The 23,195-nt window shown below is 42.3% G+C and overlaps 1 protein-coding gene across 1 annotated transcript in view; it reads right to left on the bottom strand.

Annotated features, from left to right (window-relative positions):
- Positions 1–23,195, bottom strand: part of rxfp1 (relaxin family peptide receptor 1) — a 325,548-nt gene that overhangs the window by 268,413 nt on the left and 33,940 nt on the right. Inside the window, exon 4 of the mRNA XM_061891899.1 lies at positions 1,355–1,559. Coding sequence (XP_061747883.1) covers positions 1,355–1,559 — 205 coding nt within the window. The remainder of the gene's footprint in view (positions 1–1,354; positions 1,560–23,195) is intronic.

The following is a 23,195-nucleotide window of genomic DNA, read 5'->3' as shown; positions in this document are numbered from 1 at the left end:
TAACATCAACAAAACTCACCTTTGTGATTTTGTTGACTTTATCGTTGGAAATCCACGGATAAATGTGCCATCTCTGTCGTAGCATCGCTATCGTTGGTAAGGTGTGCAGAACAAATGAGGGACTTTTTGACCACTGGTGCAACTTGAATCCATCGATTGTTAAGAGTTTGTTTGGCATTAAATATGGGTGGAGGGAAAGGCTGGATGCAAATATAGCTACAAATGAGGCACAATGATGCAATATGTACATACAGCTGGCCTAAATAGCATGTTAGCATCGATTAGCTTCCAGTCATGCTGTGAGCAAATATGTCCGATTAGCACAGAAGTCAATAACATCAACAAAACTCACCTCTGTGATTTTGTTGACTTTATCGTTGGAAATGCATCTGCTTTGAGTGTCGCGGGATATCCACGGATAAATGTGCCATCTCTGTCGTAGCATCGCTATCGTCGGTAAGGTGTGCAGAACAAACGAGGGACTTTCGCATCTTTTGAGAACTGGTGCAACTTGAATCCGTCGATTGGTATGTGTTTGTTTGGCATTAAATGTGGGTGGAGGTAAAGGCTGGGTGTAGATAGAGCTACAAATCAGGCATAATGATGCAATATGTACATACAGCTAGCCTAAATAGCATGTTAGCATCGATTAGCTTCCGGTCATGCCGTGACCAAATATGTCTGATTAGCATAAGTCAATAACATCAACAAAACTCACCTTTGTGATTTTGTTGACTTCATCGTTGGAAATGCATCTGCTTTGAGTGTTGCAGGATATCCACGGATAAATGTGCCATCTCTGTCGTAGCATCGCTATCGTCGGTAAGCTGTGCAGAACAAACGAGGGTCTTTCGCATCTTTTGACCACTGGTGCAACTTGAATCCGTCGATTGGTATGTGTTTGTTTGGCACTAAATGTGGGTGGAGGGAAAGGTTGGATGCAAATATAGCTACAAATGAGGCATAATGATGCAATATGTACATACAGCTAGCCTAAATAGCATTGTGACGGACTTCCAGCCGTCTTCGTTTGGGTTGCGGGCACACGTGACGCATCATAGCAGATTTTACATTGACTTATTTTTTCAACAAATCTTTTGTCCACTGGGCCTTTTGTCGCGTCACTTTTCAGTGCGCTCTTCCGGCCTATCGGCTGCCTCTGCACGCCTTTCGGCGTCCGGGGTTTGCGTCCGCTGCGGGGGTGCGTCATTGCTCTCGTGGTGTGGGTTGTCGCGCTCTTCGTCTGCTGGCTGGTGTTTCCTCCTCCATGCTGCTCCTCGGTCGTTCCTCCCTCACCCTTTTTGTATTCTACCAGCAGATGGACAGATTGTGAGCAGGTGTGTGATTTCCGCACCTGGCTCGGATTGCTGCTGCGGTGTCGCTCCGCGTGTGTCACGCCTCTCTTCGCCGCCGCATGCCCGGCCTCCCGGCCTCCAGGTGGGCCCGCGCTGCTGCTTTCCGCCCGTTGTCGGCCTGTCGGCGGTGTCTCTCCACATACCTCCTCCGCCAGTTCGAGGCCGGGCTCCGGTCCGGCCGAGCGTGCTCCCCCCGTTTCCTTACTGGAGCGGGAAAAAAATTGCCGCGGCCCTCTGACTTCTTTGCCTTTGTCTTTCTTTTCTTTGTCTTTTGTGAGTCTTTCCTTGTCCTCTTCGTCCTCTTCTTTCTTTTCTTGCATTTCTCCAAGAATGTCCTGAGCTTTTCCCATCTCGTCAGACCACAGAACACGTTCCCACTTTGCATCAGTCCATCTTAGATGATCTCGGGCCCAGAGAAGCCGGCGGCGTTTCTGGATGTTGTTGATAAATGGATTTCGCTTTGCATAGTAGCGAGTTGAGTTTATACCAAAAAGTTCTACCTTGATTTCATCTAACCACATGACATTCTCCCAATCCTCTGCTGTATCATCCATTTGCATAGTTCTCAATCTCCTCCTGTTCTTTTCCATCTTCATCATTTTCCAGCAATTCTTCAATTATTTCTTCTATTTCAATTTCTTGAGTTACTTCTTCTCATTTAAGTTTTTCTTTGTCTAAATTTAATTTGTGATAAAAAACAACATGTTTGCTCGGCTCGTTGAGGACTCTAAATTGTTCTCCATGTCTGCAAAAACAACATGCAAGTGAGGTTGAATGATGTTTTTCATGTGGACGAAAACATGTACTTAATGTCCAGTGACCACCAATTTGTCTTTGCTGTTTGTTACATTCATCGAAGACTCAGAACTGTCTTCCATGTCTGGGAAAACAACATGCAAGTGCGGTTCAATGATGAATATGTTGTTTCAACCCTTATATTATGTTGAGGGTCAATTTGACCCATTTCAGTTTTTGTGTTGATCAAAGTACTGGTTATCCTTTCTTTTTCTTGCTGAAATTTGGTGACTTTTCCTCATCTAGGGTCATGAACTGGTGTGTAAAATCTGGACACTTTGTTGAGTAGTGGAATGTCTTGCAGAGTTTGTATACAAAGATGATGTTGCGGGTCATTTCGACCCAGACACTTTAATGTGGGTAAATAGCCAACATAAACAAGTCTCTTTGATGTACTTTTTACTTTGATGTACAATTGTTTGTATTTTGATTGCCTCTGAGACCGAGAGCCAGGTGTGTGAAGAGAGGGAACGTTCTCACACTTGTCCTTGTCACTGTTCTCATGTCATCTCTGTGACAAACTCACCAAAAATTAGCTCCAGAAGGATGACATCTGAGGAGACAAGGACAAGTGTGAGAAAGTTCCCTCTCTTCACTCGCCTGGCTCTGGGTCTCAGAGACAATCAAAATACAAACAATTGTACATCAAAGTAAAAAATACATCAAGGATACATGTTTATTTTTGGATCTGAACAGCTATTTACCCACATTAAAGCGCCTGGGTCAAAATGACTCGCAACATCACCTTTTATACAAACTCTGCACAAACATTCCACTACACAACAAAGTGTCCAGATTTACACACCAGTTCATGACCCTAGATGAGGAAAAGTCACCAGATTTCAGCAAGAAAAAGAAAGGATAACCAGTACTTTGATCAACACTAAAACTGAAATGGATCAAATTGACCCTTAACATAATACAATTGGAATAAAAAATTTATTTTATGTCACTTTTCTAAATGTCTCTATAACCTAACATAAAATTGTTATTGGTTTAACCTGTTTTCTTGACTGTTTTGAGTGCATTTACACAGTATGGGTCAAAACGACCCACGACATAATCAATGTCACATGTATGTCCATTGAAAACTGTAAATTATCTTTGATGATTAAGAAACACATGTTTACTAGGCTCACTGAGGACTCTAAATTGTCTTCCATTTCTGCAAAAACAAAAACAACATACAATCAATCAATCAATGTTTATTTACTGTATATCGCCCTAAGTCAGGGCGACCGGTGCAATGGACATTGAGTGGATATAATAAAATATAGTGAGAATCTAGTCAAGTAGTGCAGTGGTTCTCAAATTAAATGGGGATACGCGTACCCCTGGGGGTATTTGAAGGTATGCCAAGGGGTAAGTGAGATTTTTTTTTTTAAATATTCTAAAAATAGCAACAATTCAAACGTCCTTTATAAATATATTTATTGAATAATACTTCAACGAAATATGAATGTAAGTTCATAAACTGTGAAAAGAAATGCAACAATGCAATATTCAGTGTTGACAGCCAGATTTTTGTGGACATGTTCCATAAATATTGATGTTAAAGATTTCTTTCTTTGTGAAGAAATTTTTAGAATTAAGTACATGAATCCAGATGGATCTCTATTACAATCCCAAAAGAGGGCACTTTAAGTTGATGATTACTTCTATGTGTCACGACTAGGACTTGGGCGTGGATTGTTTTCCCGAGGTGCAAAACGACTGGAGTGGACTTTGGGGTTTGTTTTTCCAATAGGCAAAGGAAAGTTGTCGCGGGCAAGTTGGAATGTAAGTACATCACGGTGGAAGAGGGGTTAGTGCGTCTACCTCACAATACGAAGGTCCTGCAGTCCTGGGTTCAATCCCAGGCTCAGGATCTTTCTGTGTGGAGTTTGCATGTTCTCCCCGTGAATGCGTGGGCTTCCTCCCACTTCCAAAGACATGCACCTGGAGATAGGTTGATTGGCAACACTAAATGGTCCCTAATGTGTGAATGTGAGTGTCTATCTGTGTTGGCCCTGCAGTGGGGTGGCGACTTGTCCGGGGTGTACCCCACCTTCCGCCCGATTGTAGCTGAGATAGGCGTCAGCGCCCCCCGCAACCCCAAAGGGGAATAAGCAGTGGGAAATGGATGGATGGACTAACTACAAAAAAAGGAAGCAAACAAAAAGCGCTCACAATGGAGGCACCAAACTTGGCTATGAAAACAAACAAAAACTTGCACGATGGCATGAATAACGAACTATAAACAAAACTTACTTGGCATGGAACTGTGAAACATGGCATGACGTGAGTAGAGGTATCGAGGGTGATAGATGGTGGTAGAAGGTGATGTTGCCAGGACGAAGAACAGAAAGATAGCGCTTAAATAGCAGTGACATAATCAGTGAAAACAGGTGCGAGACATGAGGACAGGTGAAAACTAATTGATTGCTATGGTGACAAAACAAACAAGGAAGTGCAAAAACAGGAACTGAGTCACCACAAAGCAAAAGATGATCACACAGACATGACACTATGTCTGTGTGATCTTTATAATTGAATCACTTGTTTTTTTTTCAACAAGTTATTAGTTAGTTAGGGGCTTCACAGGGGAAGAGGGGTTAGTGTGTCTGCCTCACAATATGAAGGTCCTGAGTAGTCTGGGGTTCAATCCCGGGCTCTGGATCTTTCTGTGTGGAGTTTGCATGTTCTCCCCGTGACTGCGTGGGTTCCCACCTCCTAGCTGAAATAGGCACCAGTGCCCCCCGCGACCCCAAAGGGAATAAGCGGTAGAAAATGGATGGATGGAAGTTTTTAGTTATTTTTATATCTTTTTTTCCAAATACTTCAAGAAAGACCACTACAAATGAGCAATATTTTGCACTATTATACGATTTAATAAATCAGAAACTGATGACATAGTGCTGTATTTAACTTCTTTATCTCTTTTTTTCCAACCAAAAATGCTTTGCTCTGACTAGGGGGTACTTGAATCAAAAAAAAATGTTCACAGGGGGTACATCACTGAAAAAAGGTTGAGAACCACTGGAGTAGTTAATCTAATATAATAGGGAGAGTCCAGTCCATAGTGGGGCCAGCAGGAGACCATCCCGAGTGGAGACAGGGAGATAAATACTTAGTTTTTCATGTTTACAAAAAACATGTACTGTAATATTTGTTAAACCTTGGCGAGAATGAGGACTCAGGTGCAGAAGGGGGACAATTGACTTTATTTAACAGTTTTCTTTGAAATCTCTTTGAACAGAGTGATTAAAGCAAAGCGGATATGGAATCTATGATAACAAAAGACATAGGCAAAACGCAATAAACAGAAAATCACTCCATAGGGAGGAAAAAGGCAATAGCAAAATTACAGACACATCTTCTAACAAAAGAACAACAATCTATAATTAGCTAAAAAAAAAGGTAAATCACTCACGCAGAGGAGACAAGAAACTTTTAACAGAAAGTGCGCTATAAAAAGCTGAGAAAACTACAAACTAAAGCGCTCCAAGAGGAGGGGAAAAAAAGAAGGCAAAGCACTGAAATTAGACACAAAATTCTGGACCAAAAACTTTAACAAACAAAATCACTCTTTCTCAGAGGAAACAAAGAAATCAATAAATAAGGCAAGGCAATACTTAGCAAAACTTGGTTCAAGGCTGTGGACAAGGCTGGAGGCACGTAGCGAGACAATATACTCTGGCACAAGACAAGCGGAAGACCAGACATTTATACACATGAGGGAGGGTGACACAGGTGGGCACAATCAGGCGATCAGGAGAGACATCAGACCAGTGAAACAGGAGGAAGGGCAAGTGACCTGAAACGAGAGGGAGAGTTAACCTTTCAAAATAAAACAGGAAATGACAAGACAACATGAAACCAAACAAAACCCAGACAATACTTCACCCAGGTGTGACAATTTTTGGACTCTAAGCACACTTCAAATCCTTTAATTTTCTCAAAACTCGACAGTGCGCCTTATAAACCGGTGCGCCTAACGTACGGATTAATTTTGGTTGTGCTTACCAACCTCAAAACTATTTTATTTGGTACATGGTAGATGGCAGTCACACATAAGAGATACGTGTAGAATACAGTATGATGGCAGTCAAACCTAAGAGATACGTGTAGACTGCAATACGACTAAAAAGAACAACACAAAAATTGTACATGTTCCATTAAAATGTCGTGCTCTGCTGATAGCTTATGAATATATGCCGTATTTTCCGGACTATGAGGACGGGGCACTTAAAATCCTTTTTTTTAATCAAAACTCGACACTGCGCCTTATTACCCGGTGCACCTAATGTACGAACTGTTTTTAGTTTTGCTTACAGACTTCGAAGCACATTTATTTGGTACATGGTGTAATGATAAGTGACAAGTCGATGGCAGTCAAACATAAGAGATATGTGTAGACTGCAATATAATTCAAGTAAACAACACCAACCATATTTTCTATTGAAAATATAGAACATTACATACAGCGCTCAAAAATATATCAAAATGTTTTAGTACGACTTTGGTAAGCAATGAAGCCGCACCACTTGATGTATTGTACTATGCTTCAACATAGGAGTTTTATTATGGTGTGTGTATGAGGTAAGACATTTCATCTGGCGTTTTGATTCGCAATATTATGCAACAGCAACTTTTCTTACTTTCTAGTACCTGCTGATCTGTATTTGGGATCTGCATAAGTCCTGAAAATTTGGGCGTGGCCCCCTTTGTAGTCCGTGACGACAATGTAGTCGATAAAGATCTTCTTGTTATGGGACATTCATCCTCCGTTGTTGCCAATTCTAATATAAAGTAGTGTAAACTTCTTACTTAGTCAGTAAACTCGCCATGAAAGCGCTAAAAAGTACCGTTTAGTGAGTTTACATTTTTCCCCTGAGGAATTTTAGTTAAATTTAAAATTAAAGTACCACTGATAGTCACACACACACTAGGTGTGGTGCAATTACCCTCTGCATTTGACCCATCCCCGTGTTCCACCCCCTGGGAAGTGAGGGGAGCAGTGAGCAGCAGCTGTGGCCACGCTCAGGAATCAGTTTGGGGATTTAACCCCAAATTCCAACCCTTGATGCTGAGTGCCAAGCAGGGAGTTAATGGGTCCCATTTTTATAGTCTTTGGTATGTTATAGTCTTTTGGTTTGAACTCACAACCTACCGATCTCAGGGCGGACACTCTTAACCCCAAGGCCACGATAACAAACAACATGTGCTGTTAGAATAATTATGATTTGTTATTAGAGAGATCCGGTGGGACGGTTTTTCATTGGACACATTTTAGAAAAAAAATACATATATATAACCCCTTTAATGCACCTAATAATCCGGTGCGCCTTTTGTATGAAAATAGACTTGACTAGACCCTCTCATCGGCAGGGAGCCTTATAATCCGGTGCATCCTATGGTCCGAAAAATACGGTAAGTATGTCCACCTAAATTGTATTTGTTGTTTATAGAACAGACGTTTGTTCCAATCATTAATGACTCTATCTACATTGTATTTCATGTCTACACGAATACACAAGTTTGTTATGTTTATTAAGGACTCTAAATTGTTACGACGTTGTAGAACGGCATGGTTCTCCCAGGATTCAGACGGAAACTCCGGAGGCATGGTGCGGTAAGAAGATGATTTATTTTCATAAATCAGTCAGGATACAAACAAAAATCAAACTAGCTTGCTGATAATACTGGAAGCTATGGAAAAGCTAGAGGGAAAGCTTAGCATAGAACCCAAAAAACAAACATATGGCAAAGCTTAGCTGAGAAAATGAAACAAAGTAACACACGTATCTTGTTGCAGGAGCAACAGATTATGGCGAACAACAGGAAGAAGTAGCTCTTTGATTAATGCCCGGAAGCAGGTGAGCGTCCTGAAAACTAATCAGAGGCAGGTGAAACTCATCAGCACCCGTGGTAACCAAAACACAAACAAACCCAGGGGTGCTGAAACAGAACTAAAGTAGTCTCTAACTAAACAAAACATGATCCGGGCAACGGATCATGACATAAATTGTCTTACATAATTGTTATTTAATTGGAGATGTAAGTGTCAAGACATGGACTTGGATTTGTTTTGCTTCTTCCACGCAAATGATGATTTGCACGAGCGACATGTGAGTGTAAGAACATGTTTAATTTATTTACACACTATAATACAAAACAGGAAAAACAAAGGGTGGATAAAAACTAGACTATACTCAAAAACAAAAACAACACAATGGAATGGGTATTTACAATCAAACGAAAGATACTATCTGTGACACAAAACAAACCAAAAACTTGCACTGAGGCATAAATACAAAAAAATCTTACGTGGCGTGGTCAAAACAATAAACAGCGTGGCAAGGCATGAAGGTCGGCAAGGAAAGGTAGGTGCGTGGTAATGAGGGTTCAATACAAAGTCCCGTAAAGTTCCCAGGCATGTTGTTTACAAAAATATGTACAGTATGTCCATTGACGACTATAAATAATATTCTATGTTTCAGAAAACAAGTTTGTTAGGTTTATTAAAGACTCTAAATTGTTACGACGTTGTAGAACGACATGGTTCTCCCAGGATTCAGACGGAAACTCCGGAGGCAAGGAGCGGTAAGACGATTATTTATTTTCATAAAACAATCAGGATACAAACAAAAATCAAACTGGCTTGCCGATAATACTGGAAGCTATGGAAAAGCTAGAGGGAAAGCTTAGCATAGAACCCAAAAAACAAACATATGGCAAAGCTTAGCTGAGAAAATCAAACAAGGTAACACACGTATCTTGTTGCAGGAGCAACAGATTATGGTGAAAAACAGGAAGAAGTAGCTCTTTGATTAATGCCCGGAAGCAGGTGAGCGTCCTGAAAACTAATCAGAGGCAGGTGAAACTCATCAGCACCCGTGGTAACCAAAACACAAACAAACCAAGGGGTGCTGAAACAGAACTAAAGTAGTCTCTAACTAAACAAAACATGATCCGGGCAACGGATCATGACATAAATTGTCTTACATAATTGTTATTTAATTGGAGATGTAAGTGTCAAGACATGGACTTGGATTTGTTTTGCTTCTTCCACGCAAATGATGATTTGCACGAGCGACATGTGAGTGTAAGAACATGTTTAATTTATTTACACACTATAATACAAAACAGGAAAAACAAAGGGTGGATAAAAACTAGACTATACCCAAAAACAAAAACAACACAATGGAATGGGTATTTACAATCAAACGAAAGATACTATCTGTGACACAAAACAAACCAAAAACTTGCACTGAGGCATAAATACAAAAAAATCTTACGTGGCGTGGTCAAAACAATAAACAGCGTGGCAAGGCATGAAGGTCGGCAAGGAAAGGTAGGTGCGTGGTAATGAGGGTTCAATACAAAGTCCGGTAAAGTTCCCAGGCATGTTGTTTACAAAAATATGTACAGTATGTCCATTGACGACTATAAATAATATTCTATGTTTCAGAAAACAAGTTTGTTAGGTTTATTAAAGACTCTAAATTGTTACGACGTTGTAGAACGACATGGTTCTCCCAGGATTCAGACGGAAACTCCGGAGGCAAGGAGCGGTAAGACGATTATTTATTTTCATAAAACAATCAGGATACAAACAAAAATCAAACTGGCTTGCCGATAATACTGGAAGCTATGGAAAAGCTAGAGGGAAAGCTTAGCATAGAACCCAAAAAACAAACATATGGCAAAGCTTAGCTGAGAAAATCAAACAAGGTAACACACGTATCTTGTTGCAGGAGCAACAGATTATGGTGAAAAACAGGAAGAAGTAGCTCTTTGATTAATGCCCGGAAGCAGGTGAGCATCCTGAAAACTAATCAGAGGCAGGTGAAACTCATCAGCACCCGTGGTAACCAAAACACAAACAAACCCAAGGGTGCTAAAACAGATCTAAGGTAGTCTCTAACTAAACAAAACATGATCCGGGCAACCGATCATGACATAAATTGTCTTCCATAATTGTTATTTCATTGTAGATGTAAGCCTCAAGACATGGAATTGGATTTGTTTTGCTTCTTCCACGCAAAGGATAATTTGCACGAGCGAGATGTTCAATTTATTTACACACTATAATACAAAACAGGAAAAACTAAGGGCGGATAAAAACTAGACTATACTCAAAAACAAAAATAGCACAATGGCATGGCTATTTACAAACAAACAAAATATACTATCTATGACACAAAACAAACCAAAAACTTGCACTGAGGCATAAATACAAAAATAATCTTACGTGTCGTGGTCAAAACAATAAACAGCGTGGCAAGGCATGAAGGTTGGCAAGGAAAAGTAGGTGCATGGTCATGAGGGTTCAATACAAAGTCTGGTAAAGTTCCCAGGCATGTTTTTTACAAAAATATGTACAGTATGTCCATTGACGACTATAAATAATATTCTATGTTTCAGAAAACAAGTTTGTTAGATTTATTAAAAACTCTAAATTGTTACGACGTTGTAGAACGACATGGTTCTCCCAGGATTCAGACGGAAACTCCGGAGGCAAGGTGCGGTAAGAGGATGATTTATTTTCATAAATCAGTCAAGATACAAACAAAAATCTAACTAGGTTGCCGATAATACTGGAAGCTATGGAAAAGCTAGAGGGAAAGCTTAGCATAGAACCCAAAAAGCAAACATATGGCAAAGCTTAGCTCAGGAATCAAACAAGGTAACACGCGTAACTTGTTGCAGGAATAAACAAGTCATCCAGACTAATTATGGCGAAAAACAGAAATAAGTAGCTCTTTGATTAATGCCCGGAAGCAGGTGAGTGTCCTGAAAACTAATCAGAGGCAGGTGAAACTCATCAGCACCCACGCTAACCAAACCACAAACAAACCCAGGGGTGCTGAAACAGAACTAAGGTAGTCTCTAACTAAACAAAACATGATCCGGGCAACGGATGATGACATAAATTGTCTTACATGATTGTTATTTCATTGTAGATGTAAGCCTCAAGACATGGACTTGGATTTGCACGAGCAAGACATTCAATTTATTTACACACTATAATACAAAACAGGAAAAACAAAGGGCGGATAAAAACTAGACTATACTCAAAAACAAAAACAGCAATGGAATGGCTATTTACAAACCAACGAAAGATACTATCTATGACACAAAACAAACCAAAAACTTGCACTGAGGCATGAATACAAAAAAATCTTACGTGGCGTGGTCAAAACAATAAACAGCGTGGCAAGGCATGAAGGTCGCCAAGGAAAGGTAGGTGCGTGGTAATGAGGGTTCAATACAAAGTCCGGTAAAGTTCCCAGGCATGTTGTTTACAAAAATATGTACAGTATGTCCATTGACGACTATAAATAATATTCTATGTTTCAGAAAACAAGTTTGTTAGGTTTATTAAAAACTCTAAATTGTTACGACGTTGTAGAACGGCATGGTTCTCCCAGGATTCAGACGGAAACTCCGGAGGCAAGGTGCGGTAAGAGGATGATTTATTTTCATAAATCAGTCAAGATACAAACAAAAATCTAACTAGGTTGCTGATAATACTGGAAGCTATGGAAAAGCTAGAGGGAAAGCTTAGCATAGAATCCAAAAAGCAAACATATGGCAACGCTTAGCTCAGGAATCAAACAAGGTAACACGCGTAACTTGTTGCAGGAGCAAACAAGTCATCCAGACTAATTATGGCGAAAAACAGGAATAAGTAGCTCTTTGATTTGTTCAATTTATTTACACACTATAATACAAAACAGGAAAAACAAAGGCCGCGCACAACTGCGGATAAAAACTAGACTATACTCAAAAACAAAAACAGCACAATGGCATGGCTATTTACAAACAAACAAAATATACTATCTATGACACAAAACAAACCAAAAACTTGCACTGAGGCATGAATACAAACATTTTTTTACGTGGCGTGGTCAAAACAATAAACAGCGTGGCAAGGCATCAAGGTCGGCAAGGAAAGGTAGGGGCGTGGTTATGAGGGTTCAATACAAAGTCTGGTAAAGTTCCCAGGCATGTTGTTTACAAAAATATGTACAGTATGTCCATTGACGACTATAAATAATATTCTATGTTTCAGAAAACAAGTTTGTTAGGTTTATTAAAGACTCTAAATTGTTACGACGTTGTAGAACGACATGGTCCTCCCAGGATTCAGACGGAAACTCCGGAGGCAAGGAGCGGTAAGAAGATGATTTATTTTCATAAAACAGTCAGGATACAAACAAAAATCAAACTAGCTTGCCGATAATACTGGAAGCTATTGAAAAGCTAGAGGGAAAGCTTAGCATAGAACCCAAAAAACAAACGTATGGCGAAGCTTAGCTCAGGAATCAAACAAGGTAACACGCGTATCTTGTTGCAGGAGCAAACAAGTCATCCAGACTAATTATGGCGAAAAACAGAAATAAGTAGCTCTTTGATTAATGCCCGGAAGCAGGTGAGCATCCTGAAAACTAATCAGAGGCAGGTGAAACTCATCAGCACCCGTGGTAACCAAAACACAAACAAACCCAAGGGTGCTGAAACAGATCTAAGGTAGTCTCTAACCAAACAAAACATGATCCGGGCAACCGATCATGACATAAATTGTCTTACATGATTGTTATTTCATTGTAGATGTAAGCCTCAAGACATGGACTTGGATTTGTTTTGCTTCTTCCACGCAAAGGATGATTTGCACGAGCGAGACGTTCAATTTATTTACACACTATAATACAAAACAGGAAAAACAAAGGGCGGATAAAAACTAGACTATACTCAAAAACAAAAATAGCACAATGGCATGGCTATTTACAAACAAACAAAAGATACTATCTATGACACAAAACAAACCAAAAACTTGCACTGAGGCATGAATACAAACATTTTTTTACGTGGCGTGGTCAAAACAATAAACAGCGTGGCAAGGCATGAAGGTCGGCAAGGTGCCATGGTAATGAGGGTTCAATACAAAGTCCGGTAAAGTTCCCAGGCGGAGGAACAGAAAACAAATGGTTTAAATAATAGCTGTGATTATTGAAAACAGGTGTGAGAGCTGAGGAGACCAAGTGGAAACTAATGGTTTACTATGGAAACTAACAAAACCAGGAAGTGCAAAACAGAAAACAAGAGTCCAAAAAACAAAACTTAGCATGATCAAACATAAAACCTGATTCACGTTCCTTCTTTTTAGTGTTTACAAAACCATATACATTTGGTCCAGTTAAGATCGAAACAAATAATATGTTAGCCTGACTTTGTCTTTAATGTCTTACGTCCAGGGAAGACTTAGTTGATTACAATGTTGAGAACAAACTTGTGTTTTCAATGTTTCAACCCTCACAAACTTAAAGTGTCAATGAAGTCCTTGTGTGTGCCATCACATTCAAAACTGTGGAGTCAGCAGATTCCAGTACCATCCATCAAAGAGAAAAAAACACTTGGGCTCATGTTCCGGCCGTGGGCAACATTTCTTTCAGTGTCGGGAAGGGATGGTACATTTCGATATTTGCTGTTCGCTCTTTCGATTAGCCTTCATCCTCCGCCCGTGTCGCTTAAAGCTTCGGCTTTCCTCTGATGATTTTCTAAATCTTAGTCCCTTTGTTTATCGCCCCCGAGTCAGCGATACAAGACCAGACACTCGTTTCACAGTCTGTCAAAGCAAATTGAGGGAGTAAAAGAGAGTAGTTGACTGCCTACTTGCCTCTCATAATTCTTCCGATCCATCAAGATGGCAATGTTTGGATTCTGGTCATGCTATTTAGAGGACATTTCTTAAGATATCGTAAGTCTCCGTAATGAAAGTTTTAGTTTACTTGACCTTGGTGTTAAGGATGATTAGTTAGGATTTTGCCACGACAGACACCTACTACCTCAATTGTGATGGGACATAAGTAGGGGATTTTATTTTTGGTTTTTGTTTCATTGCCATGCAAGTTTTATAGTGTTTTATTGCTGTGGATTTTAAATTGCATGTTTTTATACTGTAGGATTTGATTATAGTTTTATTTGTGAAGTGACTTATATTTATATAGCGCTTTTCTTTAGTGATTCCAAATACAAAAAAATACAAAAAAATATATAAATACGTTAATGGGTGCAACAAAAAGCACCTCCTTTAACACACCAGACATTTTGTACTTTTTTTTTTTTTTTAATAATATTTTCAGACATAGCACATAGTCAAACCCAATATCTGAGTTACATTTAAACCAGTGTGGGTGGCACTGGGAGCAGGTGGGTAAAGTGTCTTGCCCAAGGACACAACGGCAGTGACTAGGATGGCGGAAGCGGGAATCGAACCTGCAACCCTCGAGTTGCTGGCACGGCCGCTCCACCAACCGAGCTATGCCGCCCACGGCATGTTTTTATATATTAGAATTTGATTGTATTTTGAATTGCACGTTTTTACATGATAGATTTTGAATGTCTTTTTTTATTGCATGTTTTTACTCCTTGTGGACTTTGCTGGTATTTTAATCAATCAATCACTCAATGTTTATTTATATAGCCCCAAATCACAAATGTCTCAAATGACTGCACAAATCATTACGACTACAACATCCTCGGAAGAAACCACAAAAGGGCAAGGAAAACTCACACCCAGTGGGCAGGGAGAATTCACATCCAGTGGGACGGCAGTGACAATGCTGACTATGAGAAACCTTAAGCATGGCCCTTTTAGCTGGTTGCCCCTAACAACCAAAGCGCCCAATCCAACCGCACAGGATATTGGACACACCAGTGGAGCATTAGGACTGCATATTTAAAAGGAGCAGCAAGAGGCAGGGGCAAGAGGAGGAAGGATCGACAGAGGGAAACGACAGGCTTGGACGACAGGAGAAAGAGGACGGCAGGATTCGGCAGGTTCTGGCCGCAACGGAGAGGAATCAACAGGCTTTGCCAAGGGCGACCGAGTGAACGCACGCAGGCTGGGAAGGAACCCCCGGACCACGCAGTAGAAGACCCCGCACGCTACCGGAACGAACCCCAAGACGTCCACAACAGGCAGGGGCAGAGGAAACTCTGCCGCCCAAGTAAGTGCCGTACTGTTGTGGATCTGTGGGGACACCCAACTGCCTTTGGCTGTGGGCTTGTGGGCTCGTGCAGCAAGAGGCAGGGGCGAGAGAAGGAAGGATCGACAGAGGGAAACGACAGGCTTGGACGACAGGAGAAAGAGGACATCAGGATTCGGCAGGTTCTGGCCGGAACGGAGAGGAATCAACAGGCTTTGCCAAGGGCGACCGAGTGAACGCACGCAGGCTGGGAAGGAACCCCCGGACCACGCAGTAGAACCCGCAGGCTACCGGAACGAACCCCAAGACGTCCACAACAGGCAGGGGCAGAGGAAACTCTGCCGCCCAAGTAAGTGCCGTACTGTTGTGGATCTGTGGGGACACCCAACTGCCTTTGGCTCTGGGCTTGCGGGCTCGTGCGTCGTACGCTGGCTGTGTGGTTCTGTGGAGGGGGGGGCGATTTGGACCCAGAGACCTGCGGGGACCCCCGGAGTGACCAAGAGGCGGAGCGTAGGTCCCGCGAGTGACCGAGTGACCGAGACTGGCGAGGAGAGTGGGCGTGCCCCAACACTTTGACGCGGAACTACAGCAAAGGCAGGGGAAACCCTGCCTTGTGTGTAAGTGTGACGTCAGCCCGGATAGCGTCGCAGTTTTTGTTGATTTTATCTCCGTGGCCTGTCTCCCTTTTTAATTTTTGTGCAGGAGGACACCGTGGAAGGGGGCGGAGCCAAGATACCCACACGCCTGTTGGCCCCTCGCGCAAACCTCTGGTATTTTAGCATCAACAATGTGACTGTTTTTATTGTATTTTAATAAATTGTGAACCGGTTAATCATCTTTCCTTATTTTGGACAGCTGCTCTCACTACATTGGGTTCTTAATATTTATATTAACAATTTTTATTGGTTTTAAAGAAACAACTGTATTAGATTTTAATATTTATTACCACTCGGGACCATTACACAATCAGCTCCAATCAGCCGCCTCGACAATAGAGGTGCGGAACATGGTCCAGAGTTATGATTTTGTGAGTTATGGTTAATGAACAATTTATTCTACAAAGGTGACCTAAATTGTTTCCCCCTATTAAGGACAGAAGACAAGAAAAAGAAAGTTTGATCATATTACGCCTATACTGGCTCACCTGCACTGAAATCAATCAATCAATCAATCAATGTTTACTTATATAGCCCTAAATCACTAGTGTCTCAAAGGGCTGCACAAACCATTACGACATCCTCGGTAGGCCCACATAAGGGCAAGGAAAACTCACACCCAGTGGGACGTCGGTGACAATGATGACTATGAGAACCTTGGAGAGGAGGAAAGCAATGGATGTCGAGCGGGTCTAACATGATACTGTGAAAGTTCAATCCATAATGGATCCAACACAGTCGCGAGAGTCCAGTCCAAAGTGGATCCAACACAGCAGCGAGAGTCCCGTTCACAGCGGAGCCAGCAGGAAACCCTCCCAAACGGAGGCGGATCAGCAGCGCAGTGATGTCCCCAGCCGATACACAGGCAAGCAGTACATGGCCACCGGATCGGACCGGACCCCCTCCACAAGGGAGAGTGGGACATAGGAGAAAAAGAAAAGAAACGGCAGATCAACTGGTCTAAAAAGGGAGTCTATTTAAAGGCTAGAGTATACAAATTAGTTTTAAGGTGAGACTTAAATGCTTCTACTGAGGTGGCATCTCGAACTTTTACCGGGAGGGCATTCCAGAGTACTGGAGCCCGAAATGAAAAAGCTCTATAGCCCGCAGACTTTTTTTGGGCTTTGGGAATCACTAATAAGCCGGAGTCCTTTGAACGCAGATTTCTTGCCGGGACATATGGTACAATACAATCGGCAAGATAGGATGGAGCTAGACCGTGTAGTATTTTATACGTAAGTAGTAAAACCTTAAAGTCACATCTTAAGTGGACAGGAAGCCAGAGCAGGTGAGCCAGTACAGGCGTAATGTGATCAAACTTTCTTGTTCTTGTTAAAAGTCTAGCAGCCGCAATTTGTACCAACTGTAATCTTTTAATGCTAGACATGAGATTTTCTTATTTAAACGGGGATAGCAGGTCCATTCTCTGTGTCATACTTGATCATTTCGCAATATTGCCATATTTTTGCTGAAAGGACTTAGTAGAGAACATCGACGATAAAGTTCGCAAATTTTGGTCGCGAACAGAAAAGCCCTGCCTATACCGGAAGTCGCAGACTATGAAGTCACTCGATGGCTCTTCACATCCTCACATTGTTTATAACGGGAGCCTCCAACAAAAAGAGCTATTCGGACCAAGAAAACGACAATTTCCCCATTAATTTGAGCAAGGATGAAATATTTGTGTTTGAGGATATCGATAGCGACGGTCTAGAAAAAAAATAAAATAAAAGTAAAAATTCCGGACGGATTCCGATGTTTTTAGACACATTTACTAGGATAATTCCGGGAAATCCCTTATCTTTCTATTGTGTTGCTAGTGTTTTAGTGAGTTTAATAGTACCTGACAGTCTGAAGGGTGTATCCACGGGTGTCTTGAGGCCAATGTCTGATGGAAGTCGACGGCAGCTGTACGGACGGCACAAGCTCAGCTGATCTCCGGTAAGTGGCGACTTTTTACCACAATTTTCTCACCGAAAACTGCTGGTTGACATTCCATGCTCGCTTGACCGCTCTAATCCATAGAAAAGTTTCACCTCCGAGGATTTTAAACAAGGAATCACCGTGTGTTTGTGTGGCCAAAAGCTAAAGCTTCCCAACTTCTTCTTTCTACTTTGACTTCTCCATTATTAATTGAACAAATTGCCAAAGATTCAGCAACACAGATGTCCAAAATACTGTGTAATTATGCGGTCAAAGCAGACGACTTTTAGCTGTGTGTGTGTGCAGCGCTAATATTTCCTAACAGTCCGTGATGTCACGCGTACGCGTCATCATTCCGCGACGTTTTCAACAGGACACTTCGCGGGAAATTTTAGAATTGCAATTTAGTAAACTAAAAAGGCCGTATTGGCATGTTGATATTTCATCATTGATATATAAACTATCAGACTGCGTGGGTTTCAGTAGGCCTTTAATATGTGACTTTAAGGTTTTACTACTTATGTACAAAAGACTACACGGTCTTATTAGTGATTTCCAGAGTCCCAATAAATTCTGCGGGCTATATATAGAGCGTTTTCTATTCGGGCTCGAGTACTCTGGAATGCCCACCCGGTAACAGTTAGAGATGCCATCTCAGTAGAAGCATTTAAGTCCCATCTTAAAACTCATTTGTATACTCTAGCCTTTAAATAGGGTAGAGTTGATCTGCCGTTTCTTTTCCTGTCTGCAGGTTTGGTGGCCATGGATGAAGTGCTGGCTGTCCAGAGTCGGGAGCTGGGGTGGACCGCTCGCCTCTGCATCGGTTTGGGACATCTCTGCGCTGCTGACCTGTCTCCGCTCGGGATGGTCCCCTGCTGGCCCCACTATGGACTGGACTCTCACTATTATGTTAGATCCACTATGGACTGGACTTTCACAATATAATGCTAGATCCCCTTGACGTCCATTGTACCGGTCTCCTCTAGAAGGGGTCTGCGGTTCTCTTTAAGGTTTCTCATTGTCATCCCACTGGGTAGAGTTTTTCCTTGCCCTGATGTGGGCTCTGAACCGAGGATGTCATTGTGGCTTGTGCAGCCCTTTGAGACACTTGTGATTTAGGGCTATATAAATAAACATTGATTGATTGATATACCGTATGACTTGAACCCAGTACAACTTTTTAGAAGTCACTTGTTTGTAGTATTGTTTTCAGCATTAGCATTCTATCGGCACAGACTGAACGCCAAACTGTTGTCTTTCTAAAATGTAAGAACAGTTAAAAACACAGGTTCGAGATTATTATTTGCAAAGAAATAACGTTTTTGACATAACTGTCGCGTACTTGCTGACAGTTTTGTCTGACTGCCTAAGTCAGAGCAGTTGTAGCTTCCTGGTATGATAGGTCTAAAAAAAAAATCCGGCCTGGCTTGCACTGTCAGCCGAAAGTGTTAGCAGGTAAGAGACATATCTTACTCAGAAGCAAATTGTCCATCGGTTAAAGAACATTTCTCAACCAGCTATTGCAAGGAATTTAAGGATTTTACTATCTACGGTCGGTAATATAATTATAAGGTTCAGAGAATCTGGAGAAATCACTCCACGTAAGCGATGATATTACGGACCTCTGACCCCTCAGGCGGTACTGCATCAAATAGCGACATCAGTGTCTAAAGGATATCACCACATGGGCTCAGGAACACTCCAGAAAACCACTGTCAGTAATTACAGTTGATCGCTACATCTGTAAGTGCAAGTTAAAATTCAACTATGCAAAGCCCTAAAGCCATTTATCAACAACACCCAGAAGGGCTTCGCTGGGCCCGAGCTCATCTAAGATGGACTGACGCAAAGTGTAAAAGTGTTCTGTGGTCTGACGAGTCCACATAGCCAATAGTTTTTGGAAACTGTGGATGTTGTGTCCTCTGAAACAAAGAGAAAAAGAACCATCCAGATTGTTGTAGGCGCAAAGTTGAAAAGCCAGCATCTGTGACAGTATGGGGCTATTTTAGTGCCCATGGCATGGGTAACTTACACATCTGTGAGGGCACCATTAATGCTGAAAGGTACATACAGGTTTTGGAGCAACATATGTTGCCATCCGAGGAACGTTATCATGGACGCCCCTGCTTGTTTCAGCAAGACAATGCAAAGCCAAGTGTTACAGAAGTTTGGCTTCATAGTAAAAGAGTGTGGCTTCTACAAACTCAGTTTCCATATGAGTTGGGAAATTGTGTTAGATGTAAATATAAACGGAATACAATGATTTGCAAAACATTTTCAACCCATATTCAGATGAATATGCTACAAAGACAACATATTTGATGTTCAAACTGATAAACATTTTTTGTTGCAAATAATCATTAACTTTGGAACCAGCAACACGTGACAAAGAAGTTGGAAAAGGTGGCAATAAGTAATGATAAAGTTGAGGAATGCTCATTAAACACTTATTTGGAACATCCCACAGGTGTGCAGCCTAATTGGGAACAGGTGGGTGCCATGATTGGGTATAAAACCAGCTTCCGTGGAATGCTCAGTCATTCACAAACAAGGACGGGGCGAAGGTCACCACTTTTTGAACAAATGCGTGAGCAAATTGTCCAACAGTTTAAGAACAACATTTCTCAACGGTCTATTGCAAGGAATTTAGGGATTTCACCATCTACGGTCTGTAATATCATCAAAACATTCAGAGAATCTGGAGAAATCACTGCAAGTAAGCGATGATTTTACGGACCTTCGATCCCCTCAGGCGGTACTGCATCAAACAGCCACATCAGTGTGTAAAGGATATCACCACATGAGCTCAGGAACACTTCACCGAACCACTGTCAGTAACTACAGTTGGTCGCTACATCTGTATGGGCAAGTTAAAACTCTACTATGCAGAGCGAAAGCTATTTATCAACAACACCCAGAAAGGCTTCGCTGATGGACTGATGCAACTTGGAAAAGTGTTCTGTGGTTTGACGAGTCCACATTTCCAATAGTTTTTGGAAACTGTGGACTTTGTGTCCTCTGGAACAAAGAGAAAAAGAACCATCCAGATTGTTGTAGGCGCAAAGTTCAAAAGCCAGCATCTGTGACGGTATGGGGGTGTTTTAGTGGCCAAGGCATGGGTATCTTACACATCTGTAAGGGCACCAATAAGGCTGAAAGGTACATACAGGTTTTGGAGCAACATATGTTGCCATCCGAGGAACGTTATCATAGACGCCCCAGCTTATTTCAGCAAGACAATGCCAAGTCACGTGTTACAACAGCGTGGCTTCGAAGTAAAATAGTGCGGGTACTAGACTGGCCTGCCTGTCGTCCAGACCTGTCTCCCATTGAAAATGTGTGGCGCATTATGAAACTTCAAATACTACAACGGAGACTGTTGAACAACTTAAGCTGTACAAGAACGGGAAATAATTCCACCTTAAGAACCTTCAAAAATATGTCTCCTCAGTTCCCAAACATTTACTGATAGTTGCTAAAAGCAAAGGCCATGTACCACAGTGGTAAAAAATGCCCCTGTGACAACTTTTTTGCAGTGTGAAAAACAAGGGAGGAAAGAAACACTGACAAAACAAACACTAACAAAAATACTGGGAAATAATACAAAAAGTCTGACCTGTCATTGCAGGTCATGGTAACTACGACCATTTGGGTTCATTTGGGACCTTCTTGCACCCCTCCAGGCCCGAATAGAAAAACAATTCAGACCTGGCTAAGATTCAGTTTGGGATGAACAACTCGTCAACCTGAATTTAGCTTTTTCCATGTTTTCTTTTCCCCAATCTGTCAGAAAACTGTCACTTCATCCAAGCCCTCCACATGTCAGCTAGATCCTCTCCCCATAACCCTCGTCAAATCCTGCCTCGACTCTATACTCTCATTTCTGCCAGCATTCACATGATCCTCATTTTCCACTGACTTGTACCATCAAGACTGGCGCTGTTCAATCAAATTTCAAAAAAACAACACCCTGACTGAACTCATTCTATAAACCTCGGCCCCAAAACATTCATTTATCCATTTTCTACTACATTTGGCCGGAAGGCGGTTGTACACCCTGGACAAGTCTTTCTCAGGCAAAGAATAAACCACAAACTCTTCCTATTACCTTTTAAAGCCATCTGAAATCTCACCCTGAGGTTTTTAGAAAAGGTACCTCGGAAATCATAAATATTAACACTGAATTAGTGATGTTCCTAAGGACTTTAATCATATTTGATCATTATATCCAACTTACTTACAGTTTACAATGTTGTCAAATAATAATACAAAATGTGTTAATCACAAAGATGATTCCATCCATCCATCCATCTCCTTCCGCTTATCCGAGGTCGGGTCGCGGGGGCAGCAGCCTAAGCAGGGAAGCCCAGACTTCCCTTTCCCCAGCCACTTCGTCTAGCTCTTCCCGGGGGATCCCGAGGCGTTCCCAGGCCAGCTGGGAGACATAATCTTCCCAACGTGTCCTGGGTCTTCCCCGTGGCCTCCTACCGGTTGGACGTGCCCTAAACACCTCCCTTGAGAGGCGTTCGGGTGGCATCCTGACCAGATGCCCGAACCACCTCATCTGGCTCCTCTCAATGTGAAGGAGCAGCGGCTTTACTTTGAGTTCCTCCCGGATGACAGTGCTTCTCACCCTATCTCTAAGGGAGAGCCCCGCCACACGGTGGAGGAAACTCATTTCGGCCGCTTGTACCCGTGATCTTATCCTTTCGGTCATGACCCAAAGCTCATGACCATAGGTGAGGATGGGAACGTAGATCGACCGGTAAATTGAGAGCTTTGCCTTCCGGCTCAGCTCCTTCTTCACCACAACGGATCGGTACAACGTCCGCATTACTGAAGACGCCGCACCGATCCGCCTGTCGATCTCACGATCCACTCTTCCCTCACTCGTGAACAAGACTCCTAGGTACTTGAACTCCTCCACTTGGGGCAGGGTCTCCTCCCCAACCCGGAGATGGCACTCCACCCTTTTCCGGGAGAGAACCATGGACTCGGTTTTGGAGGTGCTGATTCTCATTCCGGCCGCTTCACACTCAGCTGCGAACCGATCCAGTGAGAGCTGAAGATCCCGGCCAGATGAAGCCAACAGGACCACATCATCTGCAAAAAGCAGAGACCTAGTCCCGCGGCTACCAAACCGGAACCCCTCAATGCCTTGAGTGCGCCTAGAAATTCTGTCCATAAAAGTTATGAACAGAATCGGTGACAAAGGGCAGCCTTGGCGGAGTCCAACCCTCACTGGAAACGTGTCCGACTTACTGCCGGCAATGCGGACCAAGCTCTGGCACTGATCGTACAGGGATCGGACTGCCACAATAAGACAGTCCGATACCCCATACTCTCTGAGCACTCCCCACAGGACTTCCCGAGGGACATGGTCGAATGCCTTCTCCAAGTCCACAAAGCACATGTAGACTGGTTGGGCAAACTCCCATGCACCCTCAAGAACCCTGCCGAGAGTATAGAGCTGGTCCATAGTTCCACGA

The sequence above is a fragment of the Nerophis ophidion genome, linkage group LG29 (genome assembly GCF_033978795.1).
Source record: "Nerophis ophidion isolate RoL-2023_Sa linkage group LG29, RoL_Noph_v1.0, whole genome shotgun sequence".
Classification (NCBI taxonomy): domain Eukaryota; kingdom Metazoa; phylum Chordata; class Actinopteri; order Syngnathiformes; family Syngnathidae; genus Nerophis; species Nerophis ophidion.
Note: the sequence above shows the minus strand (reverse complement) of the source record. Positions and strands in the feature narration are given on the sequence as shown.